This window comes from Phymastichus coffea, unplaced genomic scaffold (genome assembly GCF_024137745.1).
Source record: "Phymastichus coffea isolate CEN01 unplaced genomic scaffold, Cenicafe_Pcof_1.1 PCOF00038, whole genome shotgun sequence".
NCBI lineage: Eukaryota > Metazoa > Arthropoda > Insecta > Hymenoptera > Eulophidae > Phymastichus > Phymastichus coffea.
The window spans coordinates 141,381-159,954 of record NW_026706849.1 but is presented as its reverse complement, the minus strand read 5'-3'; the positions used below and the strand labels follow the sequence as shown (position 1 = coordinate 159,954).

The window sequence follows — 18,574 nt, the reverse complement described above, 5'->3', positions numbered from 1 at the left end:
GTTTCTTTGACTTTGATGGGTTTCTTAGCTATGTACGTACCGCTAAATGAGATTATGGGATTTCTGGTAGTTACTCCAAGTATTCGTTAACTCGCGAAGGTAGAAGTATATATCTATCCGCTGAGTCACGGTTAAACTCAAAAGAAACAAAGCGTTTTAGCAACCGCCGCCGCTTTACTACCTAATTTCACCATTCAATATAAGAATTTGTAATAGATATAAATGATTTCTATTGTATATATAATTTATCCAATGGTAAATATTTCAATTCCCTATTAAAAATCGCCATACTTTCATAAAGGATTCCATAATGGCTAAATTAACAAATGTCTCTGGGAAGACTTTTCCAAAAGGTGTTCCCTTTGAACTTTTTGAAAGTTGAACTTTCGATCGTGCTCGTCAATGGTACCAGCATAAATAACAATGTCGTTTAAATAAACAAATAGTTCTAATCCTTGTGAACCTCTTAACAACATATTCATCAATCTTTGAAAAGTAGTAGGCGCATTTTTAAGACCAAAAGGCATACGTACAAATTCATAATAGCCAAAGGGCAACTAAATGCAGTTTTATAAGTATGATCAGGATGCATTTTAATTTGATAATAGCCCATATTTAAATCTAAAATTATATAGGATTTAGCACCACCAACTTGATCAAAAAATTTGAGTGATATTAGAAGTAGAGTATGAATCAGCAAGAGTTTTCTTATTTAATTCGCTTATGTCCATAACTATACGTCCGTTTTCATCGGTTGCTTTAGGAACTACCCAAGCTGGTATATTGTAAGAGGATTTAGATTCACGAATGATACCAACTTTCAATAACTTATCGATACGATGATTTAATTTAGGTTTCATCGCATGAGGAAATTGATATTGTCTGCAATTAACAGGACGTTCATCGGTTGTAAGAATTTCATGCATTACTGAGTCAGTACAGGGTAGTTCATCATCGGATAAATAAAAAACGTCTCGGACTTTATTAGCTAACTTAGTTACATAATTTTTCTCTTCATTATTCATATGCTCTAATTTTAAATGATCTTCAATTTTCTGATCATTATTAGTGGCAAAATTAGATGCGATGACCCCGCCAGTCCTTCAACGCCTCTACTCGCTAGATCTGCGACAACACCCCGCGGCGCATCCGAGATAACCTGGAGGCCTCGTTTCCCCTTTCCACTTCCGATTCGGACGATCCACTCTCAGTATCCCTCCCAATAAGGATACGGTAAGCCATGTCTGCCCTTTCGGTGGATCCAGATGTCGGCGAGAAGTGCTGTACCCTCTTACATCCTGAGGGATGAAGCAAAGACGTCTCCCCGTCTCCCGGGGATCTAAGACCGCTCCGCAGCCAACGCTTGTTCCAAGATCGCATGGCGACTTTGGCCCACCCCTGAGTTCATACTCTCCCCGTGAGTAGGTTCCGGCAATCTTCCTGCCAGGAAATCCTCGAGGTACAGGTACTGCGATGTGATCACGTGATATACTGCAGTTATATGACGGCAAATAAGCAAGTATTGAGATTTTAGTAGTAAAAATTCCATTTATCATAATTAATACGAGTCACTTTAAAGATGATGAAAGTAAAGAAAAATAGACTGCAGTGATATTATTTCAACACTCATTTTATGAAACTAACAGTGAGTAAATCGCTTGATAAAAGCAAGAATTTGGAATTATTCCAATTATTTACTATTACAAATCGATAATCTGATATTTAAACGTGTAAGATTAAAATAAATGTTGTAATGTCGCAATATTTATTTAAAGAATGGGATAAATGTTCAATAGGAATTTGATCCGTATAGTTGAAAAGAACTAAAGATTATTTATAGCAGTTTTTGATATGATAAATCATGAATTTAGAATATGCGGAACTGTTTTACTAATAAACATTTTACCGCTGTGATGTATTTTGTAAAAAAATTGAAAAATCCAACTTTGAAAAAAGTGATCCAATTAAATATTTGAATTAATATGACAAGAATAAAAAAGCGATGAGAGTGCGTGAAGTGCGCCTGATGTCCATAGTTGTAATCAAAATCACAATTGAAACTATTGATAGTGGTTGAAAATTCTTTTGATGTTTTTGACTGTATTGTTACCTTTGATTGATATATATTTCAGAAGATATTCATATCCTATAATAATGGCTATAATAATAGATTGATATTTTACTTGCCCTCAAGAGCTGGATTATCTTATAGACAGTCTTCGTAGATTACGAGTAGAACTTAGTTCACTTGTATTATTCTTTTTTCTCTTATAAATGTGTTTATGCGTCTATTTATCTAGTTTGTAAAATACTGAAGGCATTTGAAAGACGTGGAGGTTATTATTACAACAATCAATTTTTCTATCAGTTGTATTGGAAATTAGTTTTCAATGATTTTTAAAATATATGTGCACTTACAATTATTTGTACTTTAGTTTGTCAAATATTGTCGATAAAAGTAAGTCTTAACATTTCAAAAAATTAAGATTAATCCTTAACAAGATTTACACAAATAACATTTAATATAACATTCCACTTACTATCCCTGAAAGTTACTAAAATTAAAAATAACTTTTTACTATGAATAAATTTTTCAATATATGTAGTTTCGTTTCAAACCTGAGCAATTATTTTTTTTAGATATGCCGTTGCACTATTTCGATTTGACAGTATCTATGGCAGTATATATGAGTTATTTTACAAGGTTTAACTTAAATTAAAATCATAGATGAATTTGGTTTACTTACACGCTTAAGGTAAAGCATTATGAATTGAATGATATATCGCAAGTTTATATTTAGATATATTATTTTAGATAAAATGACTTCTATTACCCGAGAATTTCGAAAAATTAGTGAATTTGGGTATCCAAAGTATAAAATAATTCCTATAAAATGAATTTCGTATTCGAAAATACAACGTAAATCAGTGAAACTTCCATATAACGTTATAGGGTAAATAGCGTTATAAGTAAAAGTATCTTATATAGATTTAAAGTTGTGGTTATTATACAATAGCTCTTGTTGTTTATAAATACCGATTTAACCGAAATTACGTTTGACATATTACGATTTAAGCATAGAAAGAATTTCTCCACATCTACCACGAACTTTTAAATGAGCATATTCATCGCCTCTTGTAGTCCCTATATTTACTATTGCAATAGGTTTCTCAGCCTCTGTAGCTTGTAGAATAATTCTGTATCCAGAGAAAGTACTCAAAGAAGTTCCTAGTACAAGCAATGCATCTGCTTGTTCAACTTCATTATTCACTTGATCAACAATTATCTTAGGTACATTATCACCAAAAAATACTATATCTGGTTTTAGTACTCCTCCACAGTTTGAGCATGATGGAATTATGAAATTGTCAGTTTGTTCCTATGTTGCACAAAAACGAATAAAAAAAGTTAAGTAAATATAAATAAATATTACATAATCATAAATTAATAATTTATTCATCAATGATTACCTGCGTAAGATCTACATCTCCATCTGGTCGTATTATTTCATAGCTGGTTTTCATATTAGGATTTAGTTGATCTAGGATATTCTGAAATTCGAACCTATTGATTTTCTTATCACAGCTAAGGCACATTACTCTATAACCAGTTCCATGTAACTCAATGACATTCTTACTACCAGCTTTTATATGTAAACTATCAACATTTTGTGTTATGACGCAGCTGACTTTTCCAATATCTTCCATATGTTTTAACCAATTATGAGTAAAATTTGGCTTAAATAATGAAAATCTAAAATATTGAATAATATAAGAAATTAATATTGCAAATAGATGTACTAGCAAACTTTCAATAAATGAATATTACCTTGGCCAAGCTACATAATTTCTTGCCCAATATCTCTTCCTAGTTGCATCACTTCTACAAAAATCTTGGTATTTGACTGGTCTACGATCACTCGTAGCAAATAAGCCAACACCTTCTGATCTATAATCAGGAATTCCACTTTCAGTTGATACTCCAGCTCCTGTTATAACACATATTCTTCCACAGTTGTGTAAAAACTGTTTGAGTAAATTTACTTCTTCTGGTTTTACTGGTTCAGACTTTGGTACAAAAGCAAGATTTGACAAATAATTAATTCTATCTGTAAAGGTATATTGGATTCTTATTAATTGAAATCGAGATACTACAAACGTTTCAACATATTATAAAATATCAATTCTAACCTGATAAGTTTAAGAATAGGAAATAATTTTTTAAGTTTGAATTACGAAACGTGACAATTAAAACCATTTAAGCGATTTTTAATTTACTTTTAGATTAAAGTATGCAATATAATATAGAACGGAAGAAAATTTAATATCACGAAAACATCTTGACATTAGTGCATCAGTCACAACACGCAAACCGTCGTCTGCTAACTGATCTGCTATATATATGTATACTCGCGTACAGTACACTACACGCAATCTTAAATGCAAGGTCGCGCTGCGGTCCCCGCAAACGTTCGCAGCTGGACGAGCGCGAATATTTGAATCGCGAGATACTTTTAGAATTCATTGATTTTATGTCTGTTACTGACCAAAATACAAAAAAGAATATTTTCACTCGAATTAAATAAAAAATGATTTTTTGTTGAACGGTTTTAGGTATATGTGAGCTATATAAAATTTCTGTAACACGTTTGTAATCAAATGAAATCTGATTTGATTCATTAATTGAATGAATTTACTTTATTTAGTCTCAAAAAACACGTCAGCAAAATATATTTTCTACGCAAAATATTATACAAATGTAAAAGAAAATAGGGTGATATATATTTGTTAGAAATAAAAATATTACTGTTAAAGATAATATGAAAGGCCTTGTATTCACTAGAAGGAAGAAAATAATGAAAATTAATTTATTTTCAAAATACTTTTATTATAAATGAGTTGTATAATTTCTTACGAATTCTTAAGTTCATATAATTATCACTAAATATGTACATACATTCAATCCGCAGTTATAATTTTAGCTTATACCTGAAATCTTAAAGCTATCTATTTACATCAATTCATTATATTTTAAATGAAAAATAGATCTTTGCACGGATGGGAAGTGTGTATTAATAGTGCTGGGTTATTTATAAGTTTGCTTAAAACAATAATAAAGAAATTACAACAGTCTTTCAATGTTGCTATTGAGTATCATAATACTTAATTGCATTTTAAAGAATATACCAAAGTATTCTTTATTGAGAATTCATACAGTCTGTATACATGATATTCTATATTACTAGGAGCTTAATGATATGCTTCATCAGTGTTTCGTCATAATTTTTATTGTGTTTTGTACTTTATGAAATTCATTTGAAGTGGTCGTAATACCACATTTTTACAAGAATATTTAGTTTAATATTATGTAATAAATATATAGAAATTAACTTAGATAAATAACATAATAAATAACACAATTATCGACAATTTTGTACAGAATAATCATTGAAGAAAGACTCTATTAAGTTAGCGGATCTTATTACGCAATTAAATAAAGTAAGCATTTGAAATTCGTCAACCAATAATAATAATAATAATAATAATAATAATAATAATAATAATGAAGTCTAGATAAATATGGCTTCTAGTATAGTTATACACTATCAATAATTATTACGTACTTAGAAAAAGAACTTATTGAACTACTTTTAATTAGAAATGTGTGTAATCATCCACTATAGTGGGCATCGAAGAAATGTTTAGGCAGTGAATTTGCTCGTTGTAAGTACCCATCTTTATAAAACATTTAATTTAGTCGTATTGAATGATCTTCAACAAAGTACGTGTACGATAACTCGTTTTTAGGCTTAGATTTTTGCGTAACAAAATTACGAAGATCAGACCAGATCTGATTGGTATATATATACGAGGGTGGGTCAATAAGTTTTTAGAAAAATAATTTTTTTTTCGGTAGATTTTTTTTATTTTTAAAATATTCTTCTTTTAGCTCGATTCACTTTTCCAGGCATTTTTCAAGTTTTTTTAAGCCATCAGAAAAAAATAATTTTTGGAAGTTCCTCAAAATAGCCATTTGTTTATGTTATGACCTCCTCATTCCAGATGAATCGTTGCCCGGCAAACCAGTTTTTTAGATTTGAAAATAAAAAAAAGTCACTAGAGGCCAAATCTGGTGAATACGGAGGATGGTCTACTAATTGAACTTCAATTCCTTCACTTCACTTAATTTTAGTCATTGAAACTAAACAAGTGAGCACTCGTACATTGTCTTGATGAAACAGATTTTCTTTTTGTTCAAATGAGGACATTTTTTCTTTATTTTCTCGCTTAACCGGTCCAACAATGACGCATAATACTCTCCGGTGATTGTCCTTTTTCTAAATAGTCGGCGAAGATCGTGCATCCCAAAAAACAGTGGCCATAACCTTGCGATCGATTTCACTGTCTTCGCCTTCTTTGGAGGTGGTTGATCTTTCACTATCTACTGTTTTGACTATTTCTTCGTCTCAGGAGTATAGTGGTGTATCTACTTTTCGTCTACAGTTATGAATCAATGCAGAAAGTCGTCCGGATTACGATGCATGTGCGCCAAGAGGAGCTCAGCGGCCACCACTCGACTGACTCTGTTCTCGATTGAGAGCAAACGCAGTACCCATCTTGCCGAAATTTTTCTCATGTACAATTTCTGATATAAAATCGAAATGACTGTACCTTTTGAAACCCCTGTGGCTTCAACTATTTCACACAATTTTATTCTTCGGTCACTCAACACCATGTCGTGGATTTTATTGATCATTTCCGGAGTGCTCACGTCTACAGGACGGCCTGAACGATGCTCATCTGCAGCGATGTACGGCCACGTTTAAATTCATTTACTCAATTGTAAACAGTTGCAAACACAGGGGCAGATACACCATGAACTGCATCTAACTCAGCTTTGATTTCTTTCGGTGTAAGCCTTTTGAATAGAAATGCTTTATTACCGCTTGGATTTCACTTTTTTCCATTGTTAACAAGAAACAAAATTTGTTCACTTTGACTGACGATAAAAACGGAACTACTCGATGGATTTGGCTGAAACTTCGGCAGTCTCTATTTAATAGTGACGCTTGCTGGTGTAACATAAGTTGAGATGCTTTGAACGACATCTCTTGGATTTTCTAAGAACTTATTGATCCACCCTCGTATGTTGCACCAGTAAGCCTCACTATTAAATAGAGTGCTTTCGAAGTTGCAGCCAGATCCATCGAGTATTTCCGTTTTTATCGTCGATTAAAGTGAACAACTTTTGCTTCTTGTTTACAATGGAAAAAAGTGAGATCCAAGCGGTAATAAAGCATTTCTATTCAAAAGGCTTACACCGAAAGAAATCAAAGCTGAGTTAGATGCAGTTCATGGTGTATCTGCCCCTGTGTTTGCAGCTGTTTACAATTGAGTAAATGAATTTAAACGTGGCCGTACATCGCTGCAGATGAGCATCGTTCAGGCCGTCCTGTAGACGTGAGCACTCCGGAAATGATCAATAAAATCCACGACATGGTGTTGAGTGATCGAAGAATAAAATTGTGTGAAATAGTTGAGGCCACAGGGGTTTCAAAAGGTACAGTCATTTCGATTTTATATGAGAAATTGTACATGAGAAAAATTTCGGCAAGATGGGTACTGCGTTTGCTCTCAGTCGAGAACAAACGCAGTCGAGTGGTGGCCGCTGAGCTCTTCTTGGCGCACATCCACTGTAATCCGGACGACTTTCTGCGTCCATTCATAACTGTAGACGAAACGTGGATACACCACTACACTCCTGATACATAGGAACAGTCAAAACAGTGGATTGTGAAAGGTCAATCAGCTCTAAAGCAGGTAACAATCGATCGGCAATGTTATGACCACTGTTTTTTGAAATGCACGTGGAATTATCTTCGCCGACTATTTAGAAAAAGGACAATCACCGGAGAGTATTATGCGTCGTTGTTGGACGGGTTATGCGAGAAAATAAAGAAAAAATGTCCTCATTTGAACAAAAAAAAAATTCTGTTTCATCAAGACACTGCACGAGTGCTCACTTGCTTAGTTTCAATGGCTAAAATTAAGGAATTGAAGTTTGAATTAGTAGTAGACCATCCCCGTATTCACCAGATTTGGCCTCTAGTAACTTTTTTTTAATTTCAAATCTAAAAAAGTAGCTTGCCGGACAACGATTCATCTCGAACGAGAAGGTCATAACACAAACAAATGGCTATTTTGAGGAACTTCCAAAATTATTTTTTTCCGATGGCTTAAATAAACTTGAAAAATGCCTGGAAAAGTGTATCGAGCTAAAAAGAGATATGTTGAAAAATAAAAAAAAAATCTCCCAAAAAAAATTGTTTTTCTGTCTTTTTCTAAGGACTTATTGACCTACCCTCGTAAGTTGGGATGCTTTGAGCGCCATCTCTTGGATTTTTTAAGAACTTTTTGACCCACCCTCGTATATTACTGAAAACACACACAATTGATAATTATGATTGTTGTAAAAAGACAAAAGACAATAATCGATACGTGTGCCACAAAAAATATAAGTGTACACCGTGAATGTGAAAGAGATTTTTCAACTTGGATCCCTCTACGCTTTTGAACGTATTGTCGTATGCTTCGAGTTTTCACAAAAATTGACATGTCGCCTTTGATTACGAATATAATTATCAGCTAGGTTTCCAAAGAAATAATAATGATTAGGTAACAATCGAACGATTAAAAAGTAACAGGACACGTACTATCGTAGCGAGCATCAGGCTTGCATCTCAAATAAAAATGTTTTGGTACTCATATCGTATCGTTAGTCGTTTCAAGAGAATCAGCGGAAGCGAAGAGGTAGACGTGGTAGTGTGTCGGTACCAAAACAATTCACATCCTAGCAGTAAAAAATGACGCCAAGATATGTACGCCAATATGTGCGCAGACCAGCTCGTCGCCAGCAGCACTTTAGCGTTCGTCAACGTACCATCACGTTAATACGTGAGATAGAAAATGACGCAAGGTGTTGGCGACGAGAGCTGCGCAGGCGTTGAAGGAAGACAGCGAACCCAGACGAGTAGTGGTTTGGCGTTCGATCAGGATATGACGCATTTCTCGGGCTCCTTGCCGGCCGTTGGCGAGCCGGTGCTCGAGGTCGCGGCAGAGGCTGCGGCGGCGGCGGCGGCGGCGGCGGCCCTCCGCCTGGCGATCGCCACCGCGTCGTTAGGCAGGTAAGCTATCCTTGTGCCACCGTAGCGCCGCGGGGGCAGCGCGTAGGCCTCGGCGTCGTCGGAGCTGCTGGACGAGCTGCAGGTCGAGCAGCAGCTCTCCTCGTCGTCGGCTCGGCTCCGCGGCCCAGCCGCACCTGCAACGGGAGGTCGGGTCGAGCTCGAGAGCAGTGTCGAACGGACGCACGCGGCGGGCTGGGCGCTGTCGTTACCCCAAGAGGAGCAGCCGGGCATGTCGTGCGAGTGAGAGTGGAAGCTCCTGGACTTGAGCAGCTGCTGGCGGCGCGGCGTGCAGGGCGAGGGAGGCGAGCGGCGGCCGTGCTGGCGAACGAGCGGGCACGCGGCGCCCGAGCCGGACGCCTGCTCGGCGAGCAGCTCGTCGCCCTGGAAGCGGACGCGCCTCAGGCCGGCGGCGCTGGGCTCGTGGGGGGCAGGCGGCGGCGGCGAGGGCTTGTTGTCCTCCTCGGGCGGCGTGGACGGCGACACCGAGGAGCTGGAGGAGGAGGAGGAGGCCGGCAGGCAGCTGGTCGCGTGGCCGTCCTCCGTGATCGGCGATTCGGGCACGCAGGTGGACGTCGCGGGCGAGGTCGCTGCCGTGGCTATGGCCTCGCCGCCGCTCGTCCTTGGCAGCTCCGGCAGGCTCGGTGAGTGCGTCGGGCTCGCCGAGCCGGGAATGCAGCGGAGCGGCTCCCGATCCCGCGCTTGCATCAACCTGTCGAACAGCGCATGGGATTCAGTCTCGCGGTGGCGCGACGAGTGCAGCACGGCCGCTACGGGCACCCACCTGCCGAGCTCCTCGCTGGATTCCTCCTGCTGCGTGCCGCGTTCCTGCAGGAGCCGCTCGAGGTTCCGCTCGAGTAGCACGCGATCGAGGCCTCCGACGCGCGAGCCGCCGTCCGTCGCGGTTTGAACTGCGGACTCGGGGCCACTGCTGCACGGCGAAGCCGCTGGCGCTCGCGTCGGAGATCCGTGTTGGTGCTGTTGTTGTTGCTGCTGTGACTTAAACGTCGATTGCTGCTGCCTTCTGCACGAGCGAGGCGAGTTCCGGGGAGAGCCCAGTCCATGACGCGGCGAGCCCGAACCGTCGTTGGCTGTTCGAGCCGTGCCGTGTCGCTTCGTCATCCTGACAGGCAAAAGCAAACGTTCGAGTCTGTTTAAAGGGGATGTCCTCTTCATTGCTCGCGCATACACATCTGCATAAAGGATTTTCAAGGGTATCTACAAAATCCGCGGCAGGATTTTTCGACGCTGGATCTCTCGTTTGGGTACTTCAAAGTTCGCGCTCAAACGCACCAATTCTCGAGACTCGTTCGAAATGCTCGAAATTTGTAAGCAGCTTACGCGCCCTACAGCGGCAAATACTATAGATCGTAACTGTTCCAGTCTCTGCTGTTTTACGCGTCTGACATGATAGTGTTTTTCTATATTTTTTAATATTGCTTGTTAATTTGTTGTTATCGTCTAGCATTTAAAAATTTATTGCGTTTAATTCTCGCTTTAGTCGTTAAAAAAAATTCTTAAATAAATAAATAAATAATTGCTCGTGAATGAACTTCGATTACGGAAAGACACTATTGAGCTTTAAAACTATGACATATTTAGTTTTACTTTTTGAAAAGTCTTTCGTGAACGCAGTTCTTCAAGTATGAATAATAACAGTACAAATTTTCCAAGACGTTACATAGATCGATATTTTTTATCTCGAATGAACGTTTGTGCATTTCACTCAATTTTACGCCTACGCGTTTCTTTGGCATTCTCAACGAAAATGACGACAAATATTCTAACGATATTACAACAGTAATTACTTTATAATGAATTTAATTTGATGATTTTAAAGCGACTTTATAAATTTTATATAAATCGAAAGCTTTCTTGTCACGTCTTCAAAATTTACGAGAATAGTAAATAACAATGTATTTGTCATGTATATTGATTGGAACTGTGAACCGATTCGAAGAAATTTTGGAGGAAAAGCGACTCTTCCGATTATACATCGTGATATCTGGAGACCTGGCTTGGTTGTTAAAAAGAAACACTCAAAGAGTAAGGATTGCATGTTAGTTCGACATTCATAAAATTCAGACTTACTTGATTCCGGCTGGAAGCCAGAAGACAGAATGATAAACAAATTCGCGGCTGATTAAATTGAAGAACGTTGAAGACACGGCAGGCTAACTGACCTGGTAAAAGAGGGTGGCGGTCCGTTGGTCGGTCCGACCGAGGAATCGCTAGGCGTGGTGGGCAGCTCGCCCTTGCTGCAGGCGATGCTGCAGTAGATGGCCCCGCGCCTCGGCAGGAAAGGTCTGCCAAGGAGGGACGTTCGGCAGGTCGCGCAGCAGAAGCAGCAGTCGGTGGCGTGCCAATGCTGGCCCTCGTGCGACATCTGACCTTGGTCCACGCCGATCGGCTCGCTGCAGCTGTCGCAGTACTCGGCGAACGACGCGTCGAAGCAGTGCAGGCAGTACGGCCTGCCCTCCCGCATCACGTACCTCTGGCCGCCCAACTGCAACGTTCGTTTCGCTTTGCTGAGCGTGCCCTCTTATTTCGCTCGCCTCGAATCTGCTCCCGCGGCTCTGCCACTCCAGTTTCAATGCCTCGTTATACCAAACGCAGCGCGTTCGCCGCCCGTCCTTTTGTGGCTTTTTGGTCGACCGGGCGCCGGCAAAAATAGTTTTTCGCCGAACACCGCTCTACGTGATCGGCTTTTCTACGCGGCCGACACAGCGGAAAATTGAATTTACCCTTAATCTAAATTGCTGCGACCTGTCGCGATGAGTCGCGAAAGCCAAAAAAACCCGTTTGTTTTTGTTTGCGCACCGCGCCAGATTAATGTAGCTGGCGCGCGATAGATTTGTAGATCCGAGCGAGAAATGAGCGTCGAAACGGGGAGAAAGCGGCTCTCGTGACACACGAGACACACGATAGAGTGCTCAAGTGCGGCGGCGGCGGCGGCAGTAGCAGTGCAGCGCAAGAAAAAGAGCAAGGGGAAGAAGGAGCTCGTAGAGTGGTTTATCGACGCGCTCATCGCGTCATTTAAGAAAAGCTGCGAAAGAGCCGGTAATCCATCATAAGAGTGGTAGGCGTGCAGGCGCAGGCGCACGCTCGCGCGAGTCTCGAGAATCCTGAAAGCACAAAAGGAAACGACAGCGTCGACCGCGAGAGTGGCGCAGCCGCGGGACGAAAGCAGAGACAGATGGACGAATGAAGAGGAAAAAAAAAAGAGAAAAAAAGCGAAGAAAAGAATCGTAAATCAGCCACGGGGAGAGATGCCCGAGCTAGCGGCAAAGATAAAGATCGCCGCGGCGAGTCGTAAAGGCGCGCTGTAGCTCCACTCCGCGCGCGCGCGCGCGCGCTTCTCCTCTCCTCTCTCGTACTCTTCCTTTGGCCAGCTTCTCGATACTGCACTCGCTCGCGAGCAGCCTCGATTAATAATGCATTCTGCGCGCGCGGACTATCGATACTCGCGATTGACCCATCCACCGGAGTCGTATTAAGCGACCCGAGTCATTTTTTTCTGCTCCGACACACTCATCCATCCTTTCCTACTCCGTTTCTTCGTCCCGTATCTTCGGCGTTGAAAGCAATTAAAAGCGAATCGGATCGAACGTTTGCGAAAAATGCGACACTGCGACGAACGGACAAAAACAATTGGTTTCATGACAAACATGGAGACGCTTGCGGCACTGCCGGTCCTCGGCGCTTTTTACGCCGAGCCTAAGCGACGACCAAATCAATTGCAAGCTGGATTCCCGGACGTGGCACGACGCGATTCAACGATAAGAATTCAAGGCGTGCAAGCCCCATAAATTTTGCTCGGATAGATTTTTTGCCAGTCGCGGAGCACCGCAATCAGTCGTCGCTGTTGCGTAATCGCCAAAGACGGTAGGAAGCAATGGAAGCGCTAAGCGTCGAGCAGCCCCAAGAAAAAGAATTCAACACTATCGCAAAGCTAATCGCGACCGTGCCTCGTGTCCCATCTTCTAGCCATGGCTTTTACGCGGTGCTGCGTAGGTGGTAACGCTTATTGAAAGCTTACATCCCTAACGATGACAGTTACATGGACAAATGCGCGGATTTATCATTTTTTTTCTTCGACTACCGTTACCTTCAAAAGAATTGCAGTTGCCAGACGGATGATTTGACTCGCTCAAATCATTACGTTGCACGTAACAAACGCTAATTAGAGCATTGTCAACTTACGAAAAAGAAACTGGCCAATTAGTGGAAGCGCATTCGATTAGTAAACCAACGAACGAGTACACATGCACACTTGCATTGTATTGCGAAATATCTCGGAATGATTAAATGAATGTTTGATCGTTTGTCTGCAAACGCAGCACCGAATTATATTGATGACGTGGAATTGTCGTCCGGAGTTGGACGATAGGCAAAAAAAGTGCGGCATGATTTTTCCCCAGTGGAAGAACAACGAGGAGCATACATGAACGCGCAATAGGAATAAGGAAGAGCGTCGCGGTAGAGGGATAGTCGAGGAGACAATTAGCGAGAGCTGACCTGTCTGTCGCACTCGAGGCAGGCGAAGTGTCGCATGTGCCATGCTCGGCCCTCGGCCTCGGTGCACTCGTCGGCGAGTATGATCTCGTCGCAGGCGCAGCAGCGCGGCTTGAGCGTCTCGGCGTGGTGGCGGCCGCAGTAGAGCCGGCCGTCTCGCCAGAAGTAAATCAGGTCGACGAGCAGTTGCTGGCACACGCAGCACACGAAGCAGCCGGGGTGCCACAGCGACGCCGGCCCGGCTCGGTGCGCGCCCACCGCGATCTCGCCCTGGGCTATCGTCCGCCCGCACTCCCGGCAGCCACTGCCGTGAACCCTCTCCACCTGTAACGTTGCACAACAATGCGTTGTTAGCGAACGAAGCCATCCAGAGCTGGCTCCGCGGCAAATTACGTCGCACGCAGCCAGCGGCCGATAACTCGACGAGCAACCTGATCCCGAGTATGCCGGCCGCCTTTTTACTTCGATGCGAGAAAATGCCATCGCAGTGCTCGACCCCTTCCACTCACACCCGTGGTTTCCGAGCCTTTTTTTAACGAATACAGACCCTCCTCGACCACTCGCACTACCTCTTCATACCCAAAGATCAAAGAAAGCCAATTCTTACGCGATATTTCAAAAGTACATTAGCAAGCTTGATTTTTCTGCAGCTATAGATCAGACAAATCTCAGTAGCCTTACAAAGACAATGAATAATTTATGTAATAGCTCTCGCGGACCAAGAAAAAAACGACTGGCGGCTTATCAACGGATTATACGTGCGACGCCAAGCTTACGCTGACTCTCACTTTATACTCTTCATACGAAAGGTGGAAAAAAAGGATTATCGACGACCCTGATAACATTTCTTAAAAACTCGTGCAATATTAATTTTCTGGAGTCAAAGTAAATCATGAAAAATGAGAGTTTATTAAGCCTTCACTAGGAATAAAAAGATTTTCGGTGGGATTTTTAGCGCAAGAGTCGCGAAGCCGTTGCGCACAGGCGACACGCCTGAGATGTCGTAAGCCGAAGATCAAAGGACTAAGTTAAAGGATCGTTTTCGTGGCTGGATAGCGTCGGAAATCCAATCTGCGGAGAATGGTCGGAGGCGTTCGTACCTGGTTGGCTTGGCCTCTGCCGAGTGCCTCGCGCTTTCGCTGGCCGGCGAACACGCGCAGCTCGCGCTTTTCCTCCTCGGTGAGGCCACTGCAGTAGCGGGCCTCGTTGTCGTGGGGCGGCAACTGCTGAAGCAACTGCCTCACGCGCTCCCGCTCGCCCACGCTGCCCACGTACGGGATCTTGTCCTCGGGTAATCCGCTGAAATACAGGTGCACCTGCAACGAAAACGCGCGTTAGCCACTCGATTCTACTTGTTTATTCATTACTTGCGAGCTTCCAAGCACATCGGTACTAATCTAGCGGACAGATGGAAGAGAACACAAAATAAGATCTAAATTAATCAGCGGTCATTGACGTTTCTCTCCGAGAAATTCAATTAGCTGTATGACGCACGGAAGGGCGGCTTCATTAACGCGACAGAGATGAGCACGGAAGGCGCGCGCATACCGGAAGCTCGCGGAATAACGTTGGCGCGAGTCGCTGCAGGCGACCACACCTGACAAAGCCCGACGAGAGTGCGCTCGGAATCATTAGGCATCGCGCAGCGGCAGCAATAACTCGCAGTCGCGGTCGTGGCCGCGACGTGCCGCGACGTGGCGCGGCGCGCGAGTCGGCTGTCGAGGGCACAGCCTCGCGGTAGCGCTTCTTCCGGTGCGCGCGACGCGGAGCAGCGAGTGGCGCAGGTGCCAGGAAGGCGGCCCACCCGACTGCCGTTGATCGCCAACCGTCATCGTTGAAACTTTTCAAGCCGGCGCAGATGGCAATCTCGACGATGGGCCGCGATCCCCGCAATCGCGAATCGGTCGAGTTCGCTGGCCCTCTCTGGCTCGGCGCGAGCGCGAAGGGGCACCGGCCACCAAAACAAAGCCCAAAGTCACTGCGTGTCTCGATTACGAATAGCTCCGTCCGTATAATTACGCCGGTGCGGAACTAGCCACGCTCGGCTCCCCAGCCTCGTCACAGTGCGCCCGCAAAAAGATCAAGTGAACAAACACGCGCGTTCCATCCTCGGCTTCTTGCCCATTTTCCCATTCCGACACGTCGCTCTCGCGAGGCCTCGAGCGCCCAGCCCCACCATATCCGCGCACTCCCCTTTCGCGTCAATTCGACGCCTGTCACTCCGTCCGTCGCCTCGTGCATGCACGTGGCCACGGCATGCTGCCTCTGTCTCGCGGAGCTTCGCTGCTGCTGCGCTTCTTTACCGCTCGTTGCACCCGAACGAGTACTGAGAAATTGGAGCTTGCTCGCGGAACCCGTCGCACAATTCTCGGTTAGTTGGCCTGATTATGATGTTCGTGATACAAGCCAATTTCGAACGCTTTGCCCGAGGCTAACCTTCGCGCGACTTATTACGAGTCGGCTATCTTGCCTTTTGTGCGCTGCCTTCTGCATATTCCTACACGGACTACCTCAGAACTGGTAGTCGATAATTTGACTTTCGAACAAAATGGCCCGTCTCTTTTAATGCTATTCTACCACGGCTCACATCAATTCTTCATATTTTATCCTAACAAAGTCACTTTGAAGATATAAATTCATAGCAAGATATTCTCAGCAGATATATTGAAGTCTGCGTAGTTTGTATTCGTCATTGACGTGTAACTCGCTCGGATCGCATTTTAGAACGCTGCAATTATCATTTTGCTTACAAGCTTGATGTTCCGGTGAGAAAGGCTGTTCAATGCAGAAAGAACTAGCTGTTCAATGCGTAAGCTGCTCACGAACTTCACATTAGTTTCCCCCCGACGGCCTACTGATGCATATCAGATGATTTTCTATTCCGCTCGCTATACGCTTATTTTTTCAGCTCAACATCGAGGCGCTGAGGTTGCACGAAAAAAGAAAAGAAACGTACATAAATTGAATCTCGGAAATTGTTAGCGGTTTAATGAATTATTGCCGATATCCCGTTATGCGTGATCTTTCTTTCCTCGTACGTTTTTCCTACTCAAGTACTAAACAATATCTGTCAAATGACCGGTGATTACCAACGCGCGTAATCGCGGGGAAAGTGTGTGCACACACCGTTAAACGTCAAATTACTTCTGTTTATAAATTTGACGCGAGGCTTTTTATGAACAATAAAGTCCGCCCGCGTGCAATTCAAGAAAAAATAACTAAAGCAACAATTGCTGAAAGAGGCAAATAAAGCACTGACCTGATCAGGCCTCAGCCCAGGTGGTACCCAAGTGTACTCCTCGAGGGCGCATCCGCTGTCGTCGTCGCTCTGCGAGTGTCGTTGGGCGTGATGATGCTGCTGATTGAGAGCGTCCTGGACGACGGGTGGAATGCCACCGAGAGGCATTGGCTGCACGGGGCTCTCGAAGCTGTCGGGCCTCGGCTGCTGCTGCTGCTGCTGCTGCTGCTGCTGCTGCTGTTGCTGCTGTTGCTGCTGCGGCTGGCCTATCTGCTGGCCAACGGGCTGTTGGCCAGGCGAGGGCGAGCTCAGCGTGCCCGGACTCGAGGCCATGGCCATGCCCATTCTCGTGCCCGCCACCAGGCTCGGACTGCCGACCGGCACCACTCCTCCAGCTTCCGACGGGCTGCGCTGGTGCTCTTCCCGCGGACACCGACAGCTCTTGCATACTTTTCTGTAACACAAATCATCGCTATTTAGATAACATTTCTACAATCTTACATCGAGCAACAGCTGTATTTTTTAGCATGTACAACTTAAAATGTATGTAAATGTATGTAAATGCTTGAAATATGTAGTGGATACTTCAAATATTTTCTCCGACAGAGCGGTTATCGTGTTATATGCTGGACGGTTGAACGTTAAAAAAAAATTAGGAAGTTACCAAGCTAATAATCCTGTGGTTTGTCCTCAGGTTGATCAGTTTTTGTTTGATCGTCATTGTAATCAATAGTACAGTTAAAACCAATTAAATTAACTTTTATATAAAGTCATTATTACTCGAGTATTGGGATTATAGATCATTTTATTTTAGTGCTTTACTTCTTGTCGGTAGACCGCAACTGACAATATGCAGTAGGATCGTTACTCCGAAGAACCTAACTAAGTCAACTTTCATGTATTATTAGACTTGTTTGTTGATTGTTCCCAATGTAGTGAGAAAAATCTGGCTAAGTTTAAGAGTGTCTTTGGAGTGGAGATGTCGTTGACTAAGTTGACACAGAACACTCTATGCAGTACGCAGTAAACAGTTTAAAGTATTCATTTAGATAACTATTCTAAAAGTTGGCTGAAAACAACAAAAGACTTTTAGACATGGTAATGTAGTCAAGATTTATTAATGAACCGCGGGACTGCAAGCTGCCAAAGTTGATGGTCTATTGTTTAAAAATTTAAAAGAGTAGCAAACGATAAAGTATATCAGGAATAGAAAGTCGGTTTACTTTCATTGCATAAAATACCGAGTGTACTGTAAGTGAGTACCATCTCGCTTGTCCTCGCTTAGATTACTTAATCGTTAGTGTGCGCACAGCCTAACCAGCTGCACAACGTTTTATTATGATTCTTCATGCGTCTGGTTTTCTTTTTGGTATACATTAACTACGATGCTACTTCATCGTAATGAATATGCCACAATTAAATCCTTCGCACTCCGTTGTCGTTCTATCTTGTATTTTCATGAATAAACAAATTTGTCATTTCTGTAATCATATCCATCAAAAAAGGAGCAATTTTATTTTAAAAAATTCGAAAGAAAAGCGACTTGATATATTTTTGGTAATTATTTTTTTGCAATTACACAAAATTATACTTCAATCAAATCAATAATGGGACAATCTCAGAAACATATTTTGAATAA

At 42.7% G+C, this 18,574-nt stretch overlaps 2 protein-coding genes across 6 annotated transcripts in view; both read right to left on the bottom strand.

The window, feature by feature from the left end:
- Positions 1 to 1,740: 1,740 nt before the first annotated feature.
- LOC131663720 (NAD-dependent protein deacylase Sirt4-like) lies at positions 1,741 to 4,368 on the bottom strand. Its single transcript, XM_058934292.1, has 4 exons — positions 4,192 to 4,368; positions 3,830 to 4,109; positions 3,472 to 3,754; positions 1,741 to 3,380 (listed from the first exon to the last, which is right to left on the bottom strand). The coding sequence occupies exons 1-4, from the start codon at positions 4,256 to 4,258 to the stop codon at positions 3,066 to 3,068; spliced, it is 945 nt and encodes a 314-aa protein (XP_058790275.1). The 5' UTR covers positions 4,259 to 4,368; the 3' UTR covers positions 1,741 to 3,065.
- A 2,261-nt stretch (positions 4,369 to 6,629) lies between these two features.
- The window catches only part of LOC131663696 (prickle planar cell polarity protein 3-like), a 120,532-nt gene continuing 108,587 nt past the window's right edge, over positions 6,630 to 18,574 (bottom strand). For 4 of the 5 annotated variants that reach the window (XM_058934247.1, XM_058934251.1, XM_058934249.1 and 1 more), the window contains 7 exons: positions 16,957 to 17,389; positions 14,798 to 15,013; positions 13,701 to 14,021; positions 11,366 to 11,688; positions 9,967 to 10,305; positions 9,395 to 9,894; positions 6,631 to 9,319 (listed from right to left, as the gene is read on the bottom strand). In XM_058934247.1, the coding sequence (XP_058790230.1) occupies positions 9,051 to 9,319; positions 9,395 to 9,894; positions 9,967 to 10,305; positions 11,366 to 11,688; positions 13,701 to 14,021; positions 14,798 to 15,013; positions 16,957 to 17,389 (2,401 nt within the window). In that variant the 3' untranslated portion in view covers positions 6,631 to 9,050. Of the gene's footprint in view, positions 9,320 to 9,394; positions 9,895 to 9,966; positions 10,306 to 11,365; positions 11,689 to 13,700; positions 14,022 to 14,797; positions 15,014 to 16,956; positions 17,390 to 18,574 lie in introns of all 5 variants that reach the window. The other variant, XM_058934248.1, reaches the window with a different exon arrangement.

Coding starts and splice junctions, on each gene's coding strand:
- LOC131663720 (XM_058934292.1), bottom strand. CDS start 4,258: ATGGTTTTAATTGTCACGTTTCGTAATTCAAACTTAAAAAATTATTTC. Junction 4,110..4,191: donor CCTATTCTTAAACTTATCAG/GTTAGAATTGAT, acceptor ATACCTTTACAG/ATAGAATTAATTATTTGTCA. Junction 3,755..3,829: donor AATTATGTAGCTTGGCCAAG/GTAATATTCATT, acceptor TCAATATTTTAG/ATTTTCATTATTTAAGCCAA.